The 22,721-nt window shown below is 43.7% G+C and overlaps 1 protein-coding gene across 2 annotated transcripts in view; it reads left to right on the forward strand.

The window, feature by feature from the left end:
- The window catches only part of LOC126187369 (histone-lysine N-methyltransferase, H3 lysine-79 specific), a 221,937-nt gene that overhangs the window by 59,833 nt on the left and 139,383 nt on the right, over positions 1-22,721 (forward strand). For both annotated transcript variants that reach the window (XR_007537717.1, XM_049928412.1), the window contains exons 3-4: positions 8,588-8,662; positions 12,973-13,036. Coding sequence is in view for 1 of the 2 variants with exons in the window: in XM_049928412.1 (XP_049784369.1) it covers positions 8,588-8,662; positions 12,973-13,036 (139 nt within the window). In the remaining variant the exon portion in view is untranslated. The remainder of the gene's footprint in view (positions 1-8,587; positions 8,663-12,972; positions 13,037-22,721) is intronic.

Below are 22,721 nucleotides of genomic sequence, written 5' to 3' on the forward strand. Positions count from 1 at the left end.
ATATTAATTCATTCTTTATAGGGAGTATTCCCGCTGTAAGAAGAAACTTCTTTTTTTAAAAAGAATTAAACATGGCTGAACTACTGACGACGCCTTTAGCACGATTGTTTTATGCATCTCCACTGCAGGATGTGATTTTAGTGACTAAATGTTTTTGTGCTTGTAATACTTTGGTATTTTTCATGGTTACGTAAAGCTATAAATGTTTTTTTCTTCTATCTCAGTTATGTTTCTAAGTTTTTTGCTAATGAAGGTGTCTGCCTGTTTAGGTGTATTTTTGCTTCTGATGACGGTATATTTAGATATACCGAAACCGTGGTAAAGGATTTCATGAAATCTTTATTCTGCAACTGTTTGGCTGATATCGTTTACCGTGAAGCTTATTTTTTAATCTTCGCATTACACTTGGAATTGCTTCATTATCAGATACAGGGTTTTCTTCTCCAGACGTGACGCTGTACTGGACTCGATTCTTAAGAAAGACAGGAGGCTTTCTTTGTGTGGGGATTTCAGTGTGATTTTTCTGGCTGATTCTCCAGAGAGGAGGATGTTAGGGGGACTTGATACACGTTCCAACTGGATTCGAGGGAAACCGCAGCTCTCTCTTGTCTCGTATGGTGTCGCACTCTCGGTGTACCGTTTCGCCAGTGTTCCAATTCTGCCATCACTGTACATAACGTTCCGTCGTTCAATTTGTTGTTGACCACATTCTCATTTGGTGAGCACTAGACGCAAGCGCGGTATACTCTGATAACACTTCCCAAAGCGTTGTACAGTAAGGGTGTGCACTATTCGGCAGATATCATTTTCGTAGCAGAACTGAGAGAGTTGGGTCATAAACCCTAACTATTCAAACCGAGGCTAAAAGGTTTCCGTGTTCCACACTCCTCCCGTGCTGGAGTTCCTCGCATTAGTTAAGAACTGCTTCTGTAATTAGCATTCTGTAAACTACGTTCGACTCTTTCCGGTACCTGACAGATGTGTAATCAGGCTGTGACACTAGTTGTCGTTTAGGTAACAGGGGGGCGCTTCTGTGCGGCCAGCAGCGCGTAGCTCGGCCGGCCGACCTACCGCAACGCTGGCAGCGAAACGCAGACCAGTCGTGGAGCAGCCGCCCGCCGCCCGCGGTTCAGTGACACAGGGAGCAGCTGCGGGCTGGGCGCTGCTGCCTACATATTTCTTCTTATTATGGGGAAGGTTGGACGTCAATAGAAGTGAGAACTAGTCGCACCTGCAGGTGGTGCTGTTGAATTTGACCGCCAACGGCACATGTGCAATACCGTACGTTGCAAGTGTTGTTCGTGGTCAGAATAGTATTCTGTATAAGTTAAGTGAATCCGAGCGGGGATAAATTGCTGGTACTCCTACCGACGTAGCTGAAGTGTTTATTGTTTCACGAGGCGTCGTATCGAAGATTTATACCTCTTGCAATAGTACTGCCGAGTCACAACGCAGACGAAAGTGTGTGTTGACTCATCGTGACAGTCATTGAAGAGGATTATGATCGAGCATAAAAGGACGACTCATTTTACTAAGGTTTGAAGCTCCTTTTGATCTTCCGTGTTTGCGATTTAAAACTGAGTTGTTTTGAAAATCAGCCTATGCAAACAAATTGTGTTTGCATAAGGCTGATATTCAAAACGACCCAATTTTGAGAGGGACGACAGCTGCGTAAGCCACTGGAGAACTCAGTGTCGTTCTCGCGAACCCTATCTGCACTAAGCCAACGTGAATGGAGCTCCGTAAGTTGGGAATTGCAGGGCGAGGTGAATTCCAAAACCACTCACTCACTACTGATGGAAATGCCAATACACGAAAACTTGGTGCGGAAGCCGTGAAACCTGGGCTGCAGAGCAATGGGAAAAAAGTCATATGGTCGGATGAGTCGTGTTTCAAACCGTTTGTAACTTTCGGCCGCGCTTACGTCCCAAGAGTGAAACGTGGTGCGGATTCGGTGACGATTTGGGCAGCCATATCGGGCTGAGAGGTCGCAATACTGCCAAGGATTATAAGAGTATTTTGCTATAATGGTGGTCCTGTTTTCCCAAGATTATAGGACGTTCACGCAATTCGCATCGCCTGGGGCTGGTTTTACGAGCCGAGAATGAGTTTTCACATATTCTTCGGCCACCGTAATCACCATATGTCAGTATTATGCAGCCTTTGTGGTTTAATTTGGAGAGAACAGTGCGTGATCGCTATACCAGCCCCATCGTCCTTACCTGAACTTGCCACTGTTTTGCAGGATGAATGGTATAAGACTTACTATTAATGTTAAACGTAATTTATCGAATTTAAAACATTATCAATGATGGCCATTACCAAGAAGTACTTCCTTCAAACAAAGCCAGCAAACCTATGGCGTGTCCATCTCAATGGAAACTTAACAAACTCAGAACAGCAGGGCTTCTATCATAAAATAAGTTTTGATTTGACTATGCGGTAATCCAGTAGTCTAGAACTAAGCATATTATTTACTTACTAGACGTAAACCTCAGAGCCTACCTTCGTATCCTACATGTCAACGTCAAAATACCAAATCACTGCTCTGCAGAATAGTGACAATGAAAGACTCGAAATCACTTCACGAAATATCTTATGCTTCTGCTGATAAAGTGAGTCAAGATGTTTTGATATTGACGTACTGCAGGACCCACAATGCGAAACTTCCTCCAAAGAATGAACTCGTGCTAAGAATAAGTACCACAAGAAATATTTTATTCCTTGTACTGGTAACAACACTTCAGAAATGCTACAGCGTTGTCAACAAACTTTCTTAAATACTTTGAAGATAACAGCTCACGTATTTAAAGTGTGTTGAAGAACTTTGTACAAACTGGTTGCTAATCTTCTAGAAACGGATGAGAGATAGACGATTCGAGAAGTACAGCAGTTGCAGAAGGCTGGAGAGTTAAACAAATTATTTTTGATGATTTTGACCAGTTCAACCTTGGATTTGGAAGTCATTAAACAAATTACTGTTCCACATGTATTAAGCTGTTGTTGAGGATCAAGAGGGCCCAGGATTCCGTTGAGAAGTCAACTTTGATGGATTAGAAGCAAATTAATATAAAACATCCCAAGGCCTTCATTGAACTTGTTGGCAGTATGTTTTCATTGTGAGAAAAACTTACCATTGCCTAAGATCCCTGATCAATAAACTTATTATTCAAGGCAATTATACCCGATTAACTTCACTCTTTACAAAAGCAACGTGTTGTGTGTTATGTTTGGATAAAAAATGAATTTAGTAAAGGATCAAGCGAAATTACCTCTGCATTACACCATCGATTATTCAACCGTAATTTTGAAAGAAAGAAAATAGTGCGTCTGATTGCAGGTGTTTGTCCTGGACAAAATAAAAATGATTGTCATCACAGTGTTAAGTTTGTCGCTTAAAATGAATAGACAGTGTTGAAGTTGTTTTTCCTGTTACAGGCCACTTGTTTCTTCCACCTGCACGTGTGGTTGGTAATGTTGAGAACGATATAAAAAACCTGCAACAAATAGTGAAACTAGAATACTACCGTGATATCATTGGAATGCGTGGTACTGTTTTATATTTTGATATCGATGTGAAGTTTATGATTTCTGATCAGCGAAGCTGCTACGATTAAGAATACTAATACGTTGCGCATAAAAATAAGTCGTGCAAACGGTTGTTAACACACAGGAACAAGAATGGAAGTAATTGTAAAGTGAGATGATGTAGAATATAAGCACAACATGGGGAGTTTTGCAGCCATTAAAAAGTGTCGCGCTTTGGAAGATCTTCAGCTGAATCTCATTCATCCTTATGAAGTGAAGGTGAAACAGTAAAAACTGAAATATATTAAAAAATTGTCAACAATCCACTTTGGTGAAAAGGAAATGAACGTCTGGAGTATTAGAAAAAACTTGAGTCCAAGATTCAGTGCCACTGATGTCCGGAAGATGCTGATGAGCCAAATGAGTTACGCTATGGCGACATGGAAGACTGTCCAAAACATTATGTAAAATAAATAAAAAAAATTCGTCAGTTTAAAGAAATATTGTATTACTGTACAGTTGTAATTGATATTTTTCATCATGGAATATCCTTTTTATATTAATATTATTATTCCTCCTTTTCTTTGGATTTACATATTAAAATATAAATTAAATTTTGTAATAATGATCAATGTTGTTACAATTGTCAAGTCTTCACCTTTCATTACAAATAATAATTAGCATCGAAACCAGTAGCCATCTCCCAATTTTCCTTGCAAAAGAGCAATCTCCAAAAATATATATATATGCGCGTATACTAGACTGATTCAGCTGTTTTTATTTCGCAAACGACAAAATAAATAAAAATATTGAAATATTCGATTTTGGCCACTATAAATATGTGTTAAAAATCTAATTTCGACAGTGTCAGAGTTTCCACTTGAAACTGTAGTCGTTCAGAAGCCTTCAGCAATGGGCTTACCACCTAAGCAAGCTGCATACCATTACCCACCATCAGAAGCCAACTAAACCATCCCCACAACCACTTCCTCCCATGAGTAAAGAAAAACATCCTTTAAAAAGTAGTTCCAAGTCCAAGAAAGTGGTAGTTCAACCTTCACATAGGCGAGATCTTTCCCCCTCTGATGGGAACTAAGCTTATGAGGAGATGGACTTCCAGTCTTAGGAACTGGAGAGCCGGGAACCGGCTAACATGTACCCTGACGTCCGTGTTAAATTACCACCTCCAAGGGAGAAAGAAAAGAACAACCTTCGCTATACAATGGCTTCCACAGGGACTTCTTATGTTACAGTGGAATTTAAATGGATATTGTTCACACTTGGAATAATTACAGCTCTTGGCCCAGGAGAAACCGACCTGCATCTGCCTACAAGAAACACATCTTAGTCACGGACACACCTGCATTGCGGTACCACCCATACAGGAAGGACGATACTACTGGATACAGGGCTAAAAGTACTGTGGCTGTTTTCTTTGACAGATGCCATTCGTCTCCTGTCCCTGTTACCACGACCATGCAAGCAATTGCCGTGAAAGTTCTCGCATCCTTTAATATCACAGTGTGTTCTCTGTACCTTCCAGCTAATAATGCTTTGGATGCAGACGCACTGGAAGGACACTTCTGGACACTCCCACACTCATTCCTCCTTACTTCAATACACACAAAGTGCTGCGGAGCTGGGCTACCTCTTGCTCCAGGGATCGGATGATCGAGCAACTTCTCCATTCTGAGAATATCTGCCTTTTGAATGTAGATCAGATGACGCACTTTTCCACAGCTACAGGGTCGTTTTCAATCATTTACCTTTTTTTCCCCAGTGCTTGCAGCTTCAGTTTAGTGGGAAGTGGCTACAGATTTACATCCTAGTGACCACTTCCCAGTGTGGATCCACTTGCCAACCAGGACAGTGGCTGACAGGATACCAAGCAGATGGATGAAACAAAGGGCAAATTGGTTGTAGTACAGTGGCCAGGCTATTTTTGAACAAAAGTATTGTGCACAGGAGACGGTGGCCCATATCACTCACCACAAAGTCCATCACCTGGTCTAGTAACCTCCTCAGATGACAGCCTGTACCTTGGTGGAATGACGAATGTTGAATGGCAATCGGGGCCAGACGAACAGCTCTGCGAAACTTCAAACACTGTGCAACTACAGAACACCTTTGTGCCTTCAGATCTGTGAAAGTACATGCGGGGCGAATGATAAAAAGAACAGAGGAGGGCCTCCTGGAAGGAATTCACGAATTCCATTACTCGGTCCACTTTCACTACGCAAGTTTGGGACTCAATCTGACTGATGTCCAGCAAGGGCAGCACACGTCCCCCTATGTCCTTGTCAATAATGGGATCTTGGTGGTCAGGCTAGAAGACTTGGCTCAGGTTTTAGCTGAACACTTTTTTACTGTCTATACGTCAGCTAGACAAGCTCCTGCTTTTCATGTGTTGCGTAGTAGGACTGCAGAGATGAGGAAGCTCAATTTCTTCTTGCATGATGAGGAAGGCTACAACATTGCGTTCTCCATGTGGGAACTGGAATCAGTTTTGTCTGCTGTCAGAGACATTGCCCCAGGACCTGATGAGATCCATTGTGCCATGCTTCATCACCGTGCCCTGAAGTGAAAGAACAGCTCCTTTCTTGTTTCAATCTGATCTGGTTTGATGGACAGTACTCTACAACTTTGAAGGAGGCAGTATTAATTCTTTTCTGGAAACCAGGCAAGGACCGTTACCGGCGTGTAACTGCTCAGAGGATCACACAGTGTGGAGCACAAAGTGTGAGGTTCACAATGAGGAAAGGAAAATTCAGGAGTTGATGGTCAAGAGACGCATACCCAGTTGTTTGAGTAAGACTCTTGAACGTATGGTCAGGCGCCGCCTCGTCTGGCTGCTCGAATCCCGAGATCACCTGAGCTGCTTCAGGTGCTACCATTCCACACTTGACAACTTAATTCTGTTGGAGATGGCTATACAGGAATCATCCTTACACTGAAACCATTTAGTTTGTATGTTTTTTGACCTCAAAAAAGCATAAGACACTACTTGGAGGTAGAACATCCTTTGCCATCTTCATGAATGGGGTGTACTTAGACGCCTGCCACTTCTTGTACAATCTTTTCTTGACGACCGGCATTTTCCATATCGTGTTGACCATGCCTTGTCTGATTGCTGTGTTCAAGAGTATGGGTCCCCCAAGGCAGGTGCCCTCAGTGTTACATTGTTTGCCATTGCTATCAGTGGAGTTTCCTCCTCCGTCAGGAGCCCTGTCAAGTGCTCTTTGTTTGTGGATGACCTTGCAATCTTCTACTTTTCCTCTGATCTTACGACGACGATGACGAGGCAGCTAAAGCTGACCATTAGGAGGCTGGAAACCTGGAGTAGGACAAATGGCGTTCGGTTCTCAGCTGAGAAGACTACAGGTGTCTATTTTAACCGTGCCCGTTGAAATTTAACCAACCAGTGCTCACAGTGGGAGACAATATTTTACGTTTTCAAGAAACTTTGGTTTTTGGGTTTATTGTTTGACTCAAAATTAACCTGGCTCCCACACCTGAAAGACCTATGAACAAAGGACTTCTAGTCATTGAATATTTTGAAATGGCTTATCGGAAAAACATGAGCAGCTGACAGGTCCCGGCTCTGGCAGTTTTAATAGAGCATTTGTTCGCTCACGTGTAGTTTATGGCAGTGGTGTGTACAATCAGCCCGTACTTCCTACCTCAGGATGTTAGATGCTGTCCACCGTGAGGGCATTCGGCTATCAATTGTAGCCTTTCCGAGGAGCCCAATTCAGATTTTGTGTGCAGAGGCTGGTGAACCACCACTCTGGATTTGGCGGCATATCCTTTTGGCTTGACGGGCATCGAAAATCTCGGCGTCGCCTCAGTCGTTGGCATTTCGTTCAGTGGACAAACGCATCTTCGAATGGCTATTCGGGCATCGGCCCCACGAGACGAAGCCATCTCAAGGATCTGGATCTGTCAGGCACCAAAATACACAGCCAGGGATGGAACACATTGCCACCTCGGTGTCTTCAGAGGCTCAAAGTGATTTTAAGCTCGACACAGTACAAGAAAACTTGTACTCCAGATTATGTTTTTACAACTTTGTTTTTGTACATTTTAAGTATGTGCCACAGTTTTCTCATTGTTTATATGGCTGGATCCCAGCAAGAGAATGTCCTCGGTTGCTCTGCTGTTTTCCCTGGTTTTTATGATGCACAATTATATGGCATTCTGAAGGCACTGGAGAGGGTTCACAGACATCACTGTACAAGGTTTCTTGTCTGTTCCTGTTCTGTTCCAGTAGGCCAGCTGATTCAATTCATCAATGACTCCATACAGCAGCTCAGACACCAGGGTGAGGAGGTGATCTTCTGCTGGGTACCTGGCCACATAGAAATACAGGCAAAGCCACCGAGGAAGCATGTCGGGATGATGCTGTCCGTCAATGTCCCGTCCTGTTGCATGCCATCGTCTCATTTTCTGACTGACACATCGTGTGTCAGTGGGAGACTGAATGGTTGCAGTTGACAGAAAACGAACTGCAGTCGCTGAAATTGACCTCAGAGGCATGGTGGACATGCTGGAAGGGAGGTTCTCTCTCTCCAACCCCCTCCTCCCCCCGCTGATGCTTATGGCCTCTGTCCACTCCGTAGAATAATGTCGAGCTGAATTAATTTTCCTGACGAGTTTCTAAATCAAAGTTCTTCAGTCATTTGGGTAGGTGGACTGTTAAACATAATTTACTGTTCTTGACAGCTTAGCATCATTTATAGTGTGAATAAGAGCAAGTACACCTCGACACTACACCATCTTGTATCTTTTTGTGAATAATGGTAACTGTTCTGTAATGTATAGCAAGTTGTTCTCTGTACTAGAATTGGCCACAAAGGTGAAAGTCAGCAAATTCAGAGTGCTTAACTTAATAATCTTTTGTGGGTAATTTTCCTTACTAGACACGTCTTCTGCACTGTTACTGTACCTGCACTGGAGTCTCAGGTTTCTCTCTCTCTCTCTCTCTCTCTCTCTCTCTCTCTCTCTGCTACCTTGTCATGTGTGTTGTCGTTGTTAATAGCTGTGCTTTTTTTATTTACAGATGGGTGTGCGAAGACCTGCCAGAGCTGAAACTACCTCTTGAAAACAACATTTTGTGTGATTACGACACCCGCAGGTAAGGCATAACAAATTTTTGAACTCCTTGTTGTAATATGTTCAGGAGGCCTACGTGTGCCTCTCAGTAGTGGCTGCACTTGTAACTGTATTAGCTGTAAGAGCTCTCTGGTGCCACTGCCCTGTTATCAGAGCAGGCAGATATGTATGTTTAGCAATGTTCGGTTTCACTATAGCTGTGTGAAAGCCTGGTTTGAATAGAGAGCGTCATTGTTACTCTTTAAAACTGAACATAATAGACAATATGTATTTTCCGCAGTGCAGCACCATGTTTGAATGGTAAAAATCAAAGATTTCGCCCAGACTATTCATCGTTCTTCATGAAGAGTGGAGACTAATTGTGGTATCTGCACTTAGTACAGAGTTTCCTTTAATTATAGTAAAATCCGGTCTTTTGTTCACACGCCTCCCGTGTCCCGAACGAGGAGGATTGTTAGCTTATGTGATTGAACTATCAGACATGTATATCCACTGACATATTGGGGCCACCCTTCACTAGTGTCGTAAACAAGAGGGAAATCTTATTCTGGTGTGAACCGTGATACACGAGATCGAGGGGAATGGTGAAGCTGACACAGCAGTAGCAGTGCCCAGTAGGCTACATGGCAAACTGGCCCATCCCCCTACACGCAGTAACACTGCTTGCTGGAACGATGGCGACCTGCTCTTGGGGGAAAGAAGAATTTAAGGCTCGTGAGACAGACCGCCAAGCACTGGACACCAGTCATGTGGAAAGAAGAAACGAATAGGCGACTGAATGCACAGTGAGAGAAGTCACAACTTTGTAGGGGCACAAATGTCTAGTGGGCAAGTCCTCATATTTGCTTTGGATAGCTCAAGTTTTAAGAATTATGTGCAGCGTCATAATGCCTCCATAAATGGCTGTGGAGAAACATTCAGTGTTAGTTATTGCCGGCTTCAGAAACAATAAAAGAACCCACAAAACAATTGTGCCGTCCTCATTTTTGCCAGATTGAAAGTGTGATATTCCTTCAGTCAGAGTTGATATGTAGCCTTGTGGAAGTAGGTATCCTGTAGCCTACGTCGATGCAATTGATATTTCACGATTAACTCTCAGAGCTGTGACGTTGTGGTGACAAGTACCGTCTACGGGCAACCACCATAGTGATCGAAAATAGCAGTATGTCTCTGTGTCCAGCAAAAATCACCTAAAAATCTAAAACTCTCGCACCGTACCTATCTCGCTGTCGTACGTATCCTCGATTCCCAATTCATGAGAGCAGGGATTAGTCCTTTTCAATAAGGTTGGTAGCAATCCCAGTTTGGAATCCATGGGAGGTGGATTGCCCCTACCGGCATTTGCTAGAAGGCCGAAGAAAACATACACGAAAACCCACTTGCCCACAGCCTCCATCCCTTAGGGCGCTGTAGGGCTGCGGCGCGCGGCCGTCCAGACTGCCCGACAGGTGAGCAGACACACCGGAAGGCGATTCGCCATAACAGAGTATCTGCTCTTCAGTCACAGCTTCGTACTCCCCTGACCACTTGGCAGGAAGTTCACTGCTGTCTGGACAGCTACTATGTATCAGGGACGCAGGTCAGCACTAGGTGGGTGCTGACGAGCAAGTACTGAACTGAGAGTCCACTGGACAGTGGAAAGCTGATATGTATCAGTGCAACTAGAAAAAATTGCACAAGATGGCTCTTGAACTCGACATTAGTGTGCCTGATGACAGGGTTGCTTCATACTATATGTTTACTGCTGGCTCTTCAGGATAACAGCTGCCACTACAAACACACATGCTTTCGCTGACTTCCTGAGGCACTTTCTGTGTTTCACTTGCCCCAGCTGTTGCAAACAATAAACTTTCCACAATGTAGAATACCTCAGTTTTGTTTTAGTTCCTGCTTAATCTTGCTAGATGTTCCACTATGTTTCATAGTTCCAAGTATACTGTGGAGACGCTACTAAATGCTGACAATTCTGAAACCAGTAGATAATACTGACAAAGTGCTACAACTGGAAAATTGTGCACTTTCTTCAGTAGAGGGCCATGGTGGTTGAGAATCACCTGCAGTCAGTGATAAACAGGTACTGTCCCAATGTGAAGAATCACACATTAACTTTGCAAATGTTTCCGATGTTGGCATACTTTTTTACGAGGAAGTAGATACCGAGCAATTTCATTGCGATAAGTTGAGTGTGCTGATGGACCTTGTCTGTCGGCTCGAGCTGAGACGAGACTCGACAGCTTCTTGCGAATTTTCACTTCCACGAATAGTGACATTATGTGCTGCAAAACGATGTTCGTCAGTAGGTAGAGGTAAGAAGTGTTCGTCGAAATGTTACCGGCAGCACGTGTTGCAGAACAGTGCTACGAGATTGTAATGTTGCCTGTCGAGTGGATCAGGTTGCTTATATTTATGGCATTGACGATTTCTAATAATTGTATATTTCTCTTTGTAGTTCCCGTAGACAGACAGTGGTAGAAGAAGTGTAATATCAAATGAAAAAAAAATGTGGGCAGGAAATACAATGGCTTTTACAAGAAGGCATTCTCCAAGGAAGTGTTATAGGCCCTCTGCTGGTCCTGATCTACATAAGCAGCACAATAGACAACCTCAGCGCCTTCTTAGGGTGTTTGCAGATGATGCTGTCATTTACCATCTTGTAAACTCGTAAGATGACAAAAACCAATTTGAAAATGATTGACACAATATCTGTATGGTGCAAAAAGTAGCAATTTACTCTAAATAATAAAGGGTGTGAAGTCATTAACACGAGTATTACTAGAAATCTGCTAAATTTTGGTCACATGATAAATCACTCAAATCTAAAGGCTGTAAATTCAACTAAACACTTAGTGATAGCAATTACGAATAACTTAGAGTGGAACGATCACATAGATAATGTTCTGGCGAAAGCAATAAAGAGAGAGTGCTTTATTGACAGAACAACTTAGAAGCTGCAACGGGTCCACTAAGGAGACTGCCTACACTACGCTTGTCCGTCCTCTGCTAGAGTATTGCTGTGTGGTGTGGTATCTGCAGCCTGCATCACACAGGACTGACAGAGGAGACAGAAAAGTTCAGAGAAGGGTGGTCTGTTTCATATTATCGCAAAATAGGTGAGAGTGCATGGGCTCAGTACATGAACTGGGGGTGGCATTCATTAAAACAAAGGTATTTTTCGTTGTGGCAGGATATTTTTTGTGAGCTTTCAGTTACCAAAGTGTGCTGTTGGGTTTTGGAACAGTAGAGAAATAGCTTGAAGGTGATTCGACAATCCTTCTGCCAGGCACTTAATTGTGAATTGCAAAGTAATGATGCAGATGTTCACGAAGACCCCCAATTATCTGTTGGATACACTATTGAGTTTGAAACTTGGTGCAGCCACAATCGGTCGTGCAGCCGAGTGCCCGCTAATCGTGTTGAATCAGAAATGGCAAAGGTAACAAAAATCATTGGCCGTCAGAGCTGTCTACGAATGCTTTCGTGCCGGTCCCAGTTAAGATAGCTGTGACCGGAACCGTTCGGTGACTACCACACGCTTCATTTACTTCGTCTGTTTCTCGACGTGCACCTGACAAAAAAGAACCACCTCACGTCTCGAAATGCGTCTCATCTCCTCATATTCCTAATGCAAGATCATACTATTCTAAAACTCTCTCTGTGACCTTAACCACTGTTCGTAGCTGATGTTAACCTGTAGGTTCCTCTGTAACGTCGCAAGTCCAGTTCAGAGGTCAGGAGAAGGACGACATCATGCACACTGTCTTGGACAGTACTCGAACCAGCCGTCGCGTTGAGATCAGTTTCACCTCACACTGCCCACAAAACAATACTGTTCCTCAGCTGCTGCTCCTCCGTAGTCCGAGCAATGTGGCTTTTAAGAAAAACCTTTCCTTTTCTCATCTTAGAAATTTCTCACTCAAACGTTTAATGTAATGGCAATTTTTCTTTATCCGCTTCTGACAAACAAGGGTTTTGGTGCCAAAATTACTGTGTTCTGAATGATGTTTTGAGTACAAAATATAAGAACTGTCATAACAGTATTTGTGTAAATAACATATTGATAGTATTCGTGTAACTTATGGAGAACTCCTTGTTAAATGACACAATCTTGCTGGTGCCAATAAAGCTGAAAAAAAAAAGCAAAAAAGCAGAGATAATATGAAATGTGAACACTTCGTGCCTCGCCTATTTGTTAACAAAATTATTTTTTCCAAAAGAATGTAAAAGATGAATTAGAAGGAATTGCTGCTGTGTTTTTCTAAAAACTGTCAATAACTTCTGTACTAATTTTGCAGTGAGTAACTGTTTTAACTGGAAATTGTTTTCTTTTTGCAGTTACGAAAGCATGAAGAACCTCTGTGACAGGTACAATAGAGCGATAGACAGCATCGTGCAACTGGTGAGTGCCTCATTAAATGTATCTGCTGCTTGCTGGGACTGCGTTTGGAGTGTTTAGTTTGCTTCCCAAATTGCTTCTCCTCTGATACTGACCTACTTTGGAAGTAGCTACTGTGTAGTCTACAGAGTCCCCCTTTTAAAATTTGGTGCTACAGAAAAATGCTGAACATTCGTTTTTTTTTTAAGGTTGAACAACAATTACACTGGTTTTGTTCTACTGATTTTTATTTATTTCAAACTAGTTTTATGCTTATTGGGCCATCTTCAGCAAACAACTGACTAATGTCTGAAAGGAGTGCTATTTATTACGTAACCAAACTATAAGCAAAGATACAATATACTTACGCAGAGTGTTGTGCATCAGACTTGTTTGTTAACATCGAACTTACTCTTTACACAATGAACAATGTCAAACACAATAAATAAACAACACAGTATTACACATTAAATGGTTATAATGCTAAATTTTGTGGGATTTTGACATTCGCTGAGGAATTGTAGAATTGAGTACGCTATATTTTTGTTGTGCAACAGACTTATTTTTTAACATTGTAAACTTCAAGCAATGTACAGTGTTAATACAGTAATTAAATTAATGATTAAATCTTACCATATTACAGGTTATATGGTTATGATGCCTTATTTTGTGAGATCATGAAATTGGTTGAAAACTATCTAACTGAGAACTAGTAACTTACGTTGCGCAGCAAACATATTTTTCATAGTAAATTACATTTTCATGCAATAGGAAATATTAAATACAGCAAATGATTAGAATACACAATATTGAAGTATTAAGAGATATATTTTGTATTGTGCAAATTTTCATTTCTATGTTAAGAAAAAAGTTTGATGCAAATCACTCTGCAAGTAGATTGTATCTCTACTTACAATGTTTGGTTACCTAAGAACTATAGAGTCCCTTTCAGATGCTAGTCAGTCATTTCCTGAAGATGGCGTAATAAGCTGAAACTAGTTTGAAATAAAAAAGTCAGTGGAACAAAAACTGTGTACTTGGTACTCAACCTTAAATATGGAATGGTTGTACCGAGAAGTAACGGAAGAATCCATAAATAAGCTAACCAATAGATTGGAATAATTGGAATTCATTGCACAGCTTGTCCGAATGGAGGAATCTATTGTTAGGAGTCATCCTGTGGTTTAGAGGAATTGCAGGATGTGAGGTCCGCCAGATATGCAAAACACCATTTTTTCCTCAGTTCCGAAAACTGTTTCAGCACCACTGTGCCATCATCAGTGGGTTTCCGTTTTATTTATTCTGTAATGTGAACATTTTATTAAATGATTACAAAATTATGTACATGTTTAGTTCCAACAATAGTTCGTTTCTTTTTGTAAGTGCCTTTACACTTGGTGTGCCACAGCCTATACAGCAAACTGAATATTGAGGAAAACTTCCACATACAGAAGGCAGTAGCAGAAGGAAAACAGGTCTTAAATACACTACACTCTGGAAGGGCACACATTAAAGAAACTTTACAAAAAAAGACAACACAAACAGATAAAGTACACACACACACACACACACACACACACACACACACACACACACACACACACACACACATAAAATGTAAACAAAATTCGAATTTGGCGCCGAATTCTGTGGTGAACAAATGAACACTTACTTGGCTGGGACACACAACAAACCACAATCAGACTGTGTTTTGGTGGAGTGAAAAGTGTTTAACACTATATTTTTGGAGTATACGTGTTACATTTTCATGTGCATCATGACACCTCACCATGATGCAGAGAACAAAAGAACTTGCCACACGAAAATGTAAGTAAAAATGAATATAGGTGCAAAATATCGCAACAAACGAAATTACATTCTAGATGATAGGTTAACTCCCAGCAAAATTTTTCAACAACATCGTTTGGTTATAGATGACAAGCTGCCTGTAGTAATTAATACACAAGTGATCCAGATAAATCATGCACACCAAGTATAGAGGTATTAACAAAAAGAAATGAACTATTGTTGGAACTAAACATCCTCATAATTTTGTTGTCATTTAATAAAAATGTGCACATTACAGAATAAATAACACGGAAACCCACTGATGATGGCACAGTGGTGCTGAGACATGTTTTGGTACTGAGAAAAAACGGTGTTTTGCATATCTGGCGGACCTCACATCCTACAATTTTAACTGCAGATGCGGTCAACCCAAGGAGCTGCAAATCCAAATGATAAAGATTTTGAGGAATATTCTCTCTCTCTCTCTCTCTCTCTCTCTCTCTCTCTCTCTCTGTGTGTGTGTGTGTGTGTGTGTGTGTGTGTGTGTGTGTGTGTGTGTGTGTTTTGACCAGGGAGACATAACAGCATTGACTGTAGCCCCTATTGCCCACAAAAAAACTAAAGTTTATTGTGCAGTATTGCTCCCTGTCATTCTTGAAAAGCCAACCAGTACCCATAAAGAGCTGTAGGAGTTTCTGTTAGCCACAATTTCTTGAGGAATTAACGACACACATATTTTGTGTCTTTAGGACTCCAGTGCTCCGCGATTGTATGTATAGTTTAAATTCAGTTAGTTGGTATCTGACGTTGCATGAAATACCGTCTGCAGGTACGTGTTGTCCTCGACGCTAGAGAATCACTTGGTCTGTGTCCCCTAAAGTGATGACGTAAATTGGAAATTTGTGGTAAGGTTCTATGGGAACAAACTGCTGAGTTCATCGGTCCCTAGGATTACACACTAATTAAACTAACTTACGCTAAGGACAACACACACACACACACACACACACACACACACACACACACACACACACACATGCTCGAGGGAGGACTCGAACCTCCGACGTGGGAAGCGGCGCGAACTGTGAAAGGCACCTCTGACCGCACGGCTACCCCGTGCGGCGATAACGTAAAAGCTTCGGTGCGGATCTCTGTAGTGTCTCCAAGCACGTCTAAAATCTGTTCTTAAGTTTAATTAGCACCAGACTTCTAACGTTTTTGAAACGGATGATCTTTTTCTTTTTTTCGTCTCCGGGAAAAAAGTTCCCTAACTTGGACGTCCACGCCCCTGGAAAAAAAAAATGGTTCAAATGGCTCTGAGCACTATGGGACTCAACTGCTGTGGTCATAAGTCCCCTAGAACTCAGAACTACTTAAACCTAACTAACCTAAGGACATCACACACATCCATGCCCGAGGCAGGATTCGAACCTGCGACCGTAGCGGTCGTGCTGTTCCAGACTGTAGCGCCTTTAACCGCTCGGCCACTTCGGCCGGCCACGTCCCTAGACCTGTCGAAGTAACTGAAATACGCTCTTAATTCGTCGATTACCGAAACACCTAGGCTAAGAAGGGATCGTTCCAAAGTTTCGTATCGCATTGCGTTTGCTGTGCGTAAACATTGAAAATCGACTTTGAGTTTTTGTCAGTATGTAGCTTGTACAAATATTTAATTGAAAGTGTTGATTCTCGTACAGAAATCCGTTAAACTGAATTCACAATTTTAATTGGAAGCAGAACTGTACGTTTTATGCGTGCGGAAGAAATGTGCTACCCGAGAAGCAGCGAAGGCGTCAACACGGCGTCGAGCCGGAAATGCCAGGCTGGCTGTCGCACTGCTGAGGGGAGCGGTCCGGGGCGCTCCCTGCCAAATGCCGACTTATTTCAGTAGCACCACAGGTTACGGTGGCTGTGAAGAGGACAGACAGGCGTCGGGAGAGCCGAATAACAACAGCGATCCGCAGCCAGGCAGGCAGCACTCTCCCCCCTCCCCAACCACAGAAGAAATCGAAATCCGGCAGAGTGGGTCCGCCGGCCGTGGCCGCCCCGCTGCCGAATGTCAGTGTCGCCCGCGGCGAGCCGCCGCCAAGGTCACCGGCCGACCACGGACCTGCACGGGACAGTACAGTGCGATCTACCCTCGTATCTCTGCGAGCACGGTGGGAATAGTAAGCGCGAAGCGCGGTTGCTGGTAGGCTCCTCAAGTTTTCTCGTCCTAGTCGTGCGCTGCTGTGTGTAACGGCACTCTGCTCATATTTCACGAGTAGGCCTCGACAACTTTACGAGAACTAAGAAAAAACCTACGAACCTTGTTCCCTTGTACGTGCGGTTGGTTTCCACTTAATAAAAACGGAGTCAGTCAGTCACCATGAGAACAAGTAAAAGATCGTTAACGGATCCATACATGATAACATTTCGTAAAGAGAGATCGAGGTCTCGATTAACCAGTACACGTTACAGAAGAAATTGAAACGCCGTCGTAGTTGTAAAATTGTGATTCAGATAATTGTGGCTGGATTGGTCACAGGCCAAAGGAAGAACTAGGGGTCGATTATGTGACGACGTCCCGCTGTAGCGGAACACTCAGCTCACCTTTCAATTTGTTCTCTCGCTTTCTTTAAAGGCTGTGTGTGCCTACGGAATGAGATGGTTTTCCGCTCCTCTGCTGCTGACTCGCTCCAGCCGAGTGGCAAGTGGTTTCCTCCGTTGCGTCAGCGGACTTGCTTCGCTAAGGAAAGTGAATCGGTAGGTGGTCTCTCCCTCGCGCGGCCACGGCGCTGCTCGTGCGGGAGAGCCAGAAGGAAAAATTCTCATGGAAGCAGGCTTGAAGACAAGTAAGGACGCGTTCGTAGAATTTGTCGACTTCGAAAAAGCGGAATTAAAATTCACAGCGGAAGGATATCACCTTTAGGATTCGGCGATGACAGTGCTATCCTCAGTAAAGGTCAAGAATAATTACAGTATATGCCGAGTGGAGTGAACAACCTCATGAATACAGAATATGAATTGAGAGTAAATGGAACAAAGACGAAACTGTGACTCTCCACGTACAGGAAGTCCTTTGGGGGTTTGATGAATGTCGTTTAAACCCGTTAATCCACAATGATCCACGACATTTTAATGCACTGGGGAAGATTACAAAATTTGCTGTATGGATAAAACCTGTTGTGAACAAAAATCATAAAAATCAGCTGGTGGTCATATGTGCATCTCTGCTCGGGAACAACACCGACCAGTCCTATCCTGTATCGTTACTAGTGACGAGAAAAGGTGTCTTTATACTAACGTAAGAAAAAGAAAGGAATAACTGAGCCCAAAAAAAGAAGCAGCAATCCTCTTACAAAGACCTGCGCGCAGTCACAGAAGATGATGATATGCATCTGATCAAACAGCGATGGTATGGTGTGCTACGAACTGCTCACCCGAGATGTACCCATCACTGCCGACGTTTGTCAGAACTGAGACGTCTTGCAGACGCAGGCCGAGAACGACTACTGCGTGAAGCGACGCTATTCCACGATAACGCTCGTCCGCATTCTGCTAGAAATGGCTCTGAGCGCTATGGGACTTGAGGTCATCAGTCCCCTAGAACTTAGAACTACTTAAACCTAACTAACCTAAGGACATCACACACACACACACACACACACACACACACACACATGCCCGAGGCAAGATTCAAACCTGCGACCGTAGGGGTGGCGCGGTTCCAGATTGAAGCTCCTAGAGCCGCTCGGTCACACTGGCCGGCTCATTCTGCTAGACTGACAAAAAATACTATGCAGGAGTTTGGTTGGGAAGTCATTTCGCTCCCACTTTATTCCCTGCCCTTGCGCCCTCAGATTTTCACCTTATACGCTCTCTATCGAACGACTTTCAAGGAACTTCCTTCCCGGATGAAAATGCGTGAATGATGAGAGGAAACCACGCAAGTGTGAAGAGGTGGTGGGTTTCAATTCCCAATTTGTTTCAGTACTCGTCTTACTCCGAGCGTCTTGTCGAGACTTGGACGGTTCATAGTCATGCGAACACACGCGAGGAAACAGAACGCCCCGTTCTCTTCAGTGGGATTTGTACGTAGCGGACGGTTGAGGGGCTGGCCATTCATAATTACAATCCGTCTGGAGAATATAAAGTATCCACAATTTGCATCGCACCATGATGGATGATGGTCCAGGACTTTTCTTTGTAGCGCTTTTGGTTCAGGAAACTTTTTATTATACATTTCAGCCTAATCTCGGGCAACTAAGTATCATCGTCGGTTACCATTTCTCAGGTGATACGAATACATTGTGAAGTGATTCCTTAAAGGGCAAATGGTGCCCTTTCTGGCCTCTTCAGGTGCACTTTTAAGACTAGATACCACGTATAGCGGTGTATAGATTTTTCTAATGTAGTGCCCTGTAGCCTACTTCTCCGTTTCCTTCTATCTTCTGGTGAAAAAACGGGCCACGATAACATTTGTGCGACCTGACGCTGAAAAGTACAATAAAGGAGTTTTGTGTTTATTACTCCTCTCCTTGCTGGCAGCTTAACTTTATGTTGTTAGTAGTATGTCGATACCCTCCCTTCGGCGGTATTGCGCCAGCGGTATAATTTTGTCGGGCTGCTTCGGCTGCCTCGACTGCGGCGGCGCAGCACAGTAAACAGACAGGCGCGCGCGTTGTTTGGACTTGCGTTCGCTTTCAGTGGCGCGTCTGCCGGCCTCGCTTGGCGCGCCGAGGGGTAAATTGGGTCAGTCAGTCAGGCGGAGGACCAAAATACGAGCCGGCGACCCAGTTCCCCACGCACCACGTCTCGCTCTGGCTTTCTGAACTGGAGCCTTGCGTAATTCGTGCGCTCTAGCTACACGGCACTCAGTAGTCCACAGTCTAGTTTCAATTAGCTCCTCTTAACTTCTTTCGTTACAGAAAGTAACCCACACATTCGTCCACATCGATTTACGTCTCGGTATACAACATCGTTAGCAACTTCTGTAGCAGTGATGCGTCACATGGAAGCATGTTCCTCACGGGCGGAAGATGACGTCTCTCTCTCTCTCTCTCTCTCTCTCTCTCTCTCTCTCTCTCTCTCTCTCTCTCCCTCTCCCTCTCTCCCTCTCCCTCCTGCACGAAGAATTTTTCCATATATTTATTTGAAGAACGACGTGGTTGCCCCCAGGCTGTGCTTTATTGAGCACTCTTGGCCAGTTTCGAGCTTGTGCTGATTCTCGAGTGCACAGTGGGTGTCACCAAATCCTCACATGTATGTAACAAAAACGGCGTGGTACGTAGTTTTTATACATACTTAAAAGGATGACGGGTCGACATCCATTGTGTATTTGAGAGTGTGCATACGCTAAGAGGTGGCCAGTAGCGCTTAATAAATAAAGCACTCGTGTAAACTGACAGTATGAAGGAACAGATGTCTGTCTGTGAACTTCTCGAGGCTTCTTTGCCCACCCAGAAGTCCCCAGCTATTTAGCCAATGTTGGAAAACTGAATAATTAAGTCTGTCCACTGTCTTACCAGTAGGGACTTCTATATCCCCAATGAACATTTCGAAACGGAGCTTCACCATTAGGGCTTCAGCCTATCGGACGATACGTAGACTTTTGTTAAGGCTCACACTATATCATTTGAGCATGTTTACAATTTAAATAATCATTTGATATATTTACAATGTAGTTTCATTAATTACTTAACTGTCCTTCCAAATAAAACAAACATACTGCCGTTATTTTTGTTCTGTAACCAACGATGTGACAGTCTTGTTCTGTGTATGTTGACAGTTGACAATCGTATGGCACTCCTAATAAGTTCTAAGGGGATAAATTGCAAATAGCGCCTAGGGATCTACGCTCCAGGCGCCGCCAGGTGACCGGCGTGCGCCTGTGGGAGTCCAGTCTGGCTCAGTATTTCCTGATCTCAGAAATTAGGGGTGAGTGTCATTTCTTGACAGTTCCTCGCAATATGCACGTAATACCTATTTCGTTACAGTACATACATACAGTGGTTGAAGTAGCCGTGCAAAGGAAGGTATTTCTTCCGTGTTACTGCTGTTTGCGACGGGCCAATTCCGCTGATATTTTTGACGGATGCGACCTGCTGATCACAGACCCGCCGTTTCCATTAATTAACGTGCAGGACCCGCCTCTCAGATCTGCCCCCTTCCTGATGTAAATCGACAGATTATCGTAATTTATGCGCGGACCTAGGACTCTAGGTCATTAAGCCACAGCCGACGAATTTCAGTAGTCGAAGTTGTCTCGCCGAAAGTGCGTTGAACAGTGACTGCGCAATTTTATACAGTATTTCATTGTAGTTAATTTGAATGTTGAAAGTCATTTACGTCTTTGAAACAAAGTTTTTATGGACGATAATACGAAGAGAATTGTGGAGGTCGCTGGCGGTTTGTACGCTATGAACTTACGTATTGCTCGAAAGAAGAACTGTTCAAAACGAGTGAAAAATCGGTTTCCGAAAGGCAATGTTCCGGTCGTATGCGTCTGATGTATGGTGTGCACTACTGTGAGAGTCGTGAAGTTTCGGTATGCTAGGAAGTTGGCGTCCTTGATCCTTTGTAAAGTACTGACTGATAATAGCTGTGAAATAATTGACTTAACACAGTTACGGTAATGCGATAGTGAACATAGTACAAACAATATTTTTAATTGCGTCATCATATATTTGTTTATAATTAAAATTTACCAAGGCCTGTACCTTTCTGAGCACTTTTGTGAAACCTGATGTAAAATTTTGTAGCTTAGTTTTCAATACCCTTCGGTCCACATCTGGAACACGGTATAGAAATGTTTCAGTCACCTCTTACTTCATCTTTTTACATTCTTGTTTGTGTAATGCTCTTGGATGAACTTCAACGAACAAGCTCTTTCGCGCTACGATTGTATAAGTTTTGCGATGTGGTCATTGGTCCACCCCTTCGGCGTACTTGAAGCAATTAAAACTTACCGCCACTGGAAAACAACAGGCATAACCGCGGACTTTCACAACGTGGCCAGTTCGTGTGTGCCAGCTGGGAGGAGGAATTGCCGGTTCAGAATACTTGCAGGTGTCGGCCTGAAAGTCGGATCCCCACTAACGTACAGGCAGGGCAGAATCCTTCGGGAGTATCCGTGGCTGGTTACTAAAATCCGGTTGTGTGTGACCAGCAACTGTTCTCGTGTTTTGTATGTTGTTAGATAGTGCTTATATTTGAGGTTACAGGGCTCGACTGTAAGTGTCGATTGTGCTTAGGGACATACCGCGCAGCTCAAACTAGAAATATGCCTGAAAAAGTGCTGCTACCGGGAGTAAAGCAGGCGGTAAGTAGCACTCTGTTTTTCCTGCTGGCCTTGTGTCGCGCTGTGGCGTCGCGTCGGGCGCCTCCGGCCGCTTCCGCCAGCTTTCGGCGCGGCGCCTCCCTCAACATCGATCGCCGGGGACTAAATATAGCGCCCCCCCCGCGTGTCAGCGAACCCGCGCGCTTACTAAACTAGGCTGCCGGCCGGCCAGAGACCCATTCGCTATTTTCAGGCCGTGCCTGGCTTCTTTTTTAAATGGCCTCTCTTTTTTGTCTGTGTGCATCTGCACGGCGTGGCGCTGGCCGCTCGTTGTAAACACTTGCTCGCCTGCGCATCGCTTTCAGTGGGGTCACTGTTCGCCGGGGCTGCTTTTAAACCGGTGCCCGACCTCGTGGTGTTCACAGTTCGACGCCTGTGCAGTGGTAGTCCCGACGATGCGTGCTCAGTTCCTTGCTTCTCGTGGAGACAGAATGTGCCGTTCAGTCATTTGTTGCAGATCTGCTGGATCAAAAAGGGTGGTACGGGGCTTTTATGCTACTCGTAGCGCCAACGCCATGCTGTGGTTGCGGGCTGGCGTCAAATTAACACCTGGCGAACGACACCAGATCCACTTTATTGACTGTTTGTCCAACACTCATT

The sequence above is a fragment of the Schistocerca cancellata genome, chromosome 5 (genome assembly GCF_023864275.1).
Source record: "Schistocerca cancellata isolate TAMUIC-IGC-003103 chromosome 5, iqSchCanc2.1, whole genome shotgun sequence".
Taxonomy (NCBI): domain Eukaryota; kingdom Metazoa; phylum Arthropoda; class Insecta; order Orthoptera; family Acrididae; genus Schistocerca; species Schistocerca cancellata.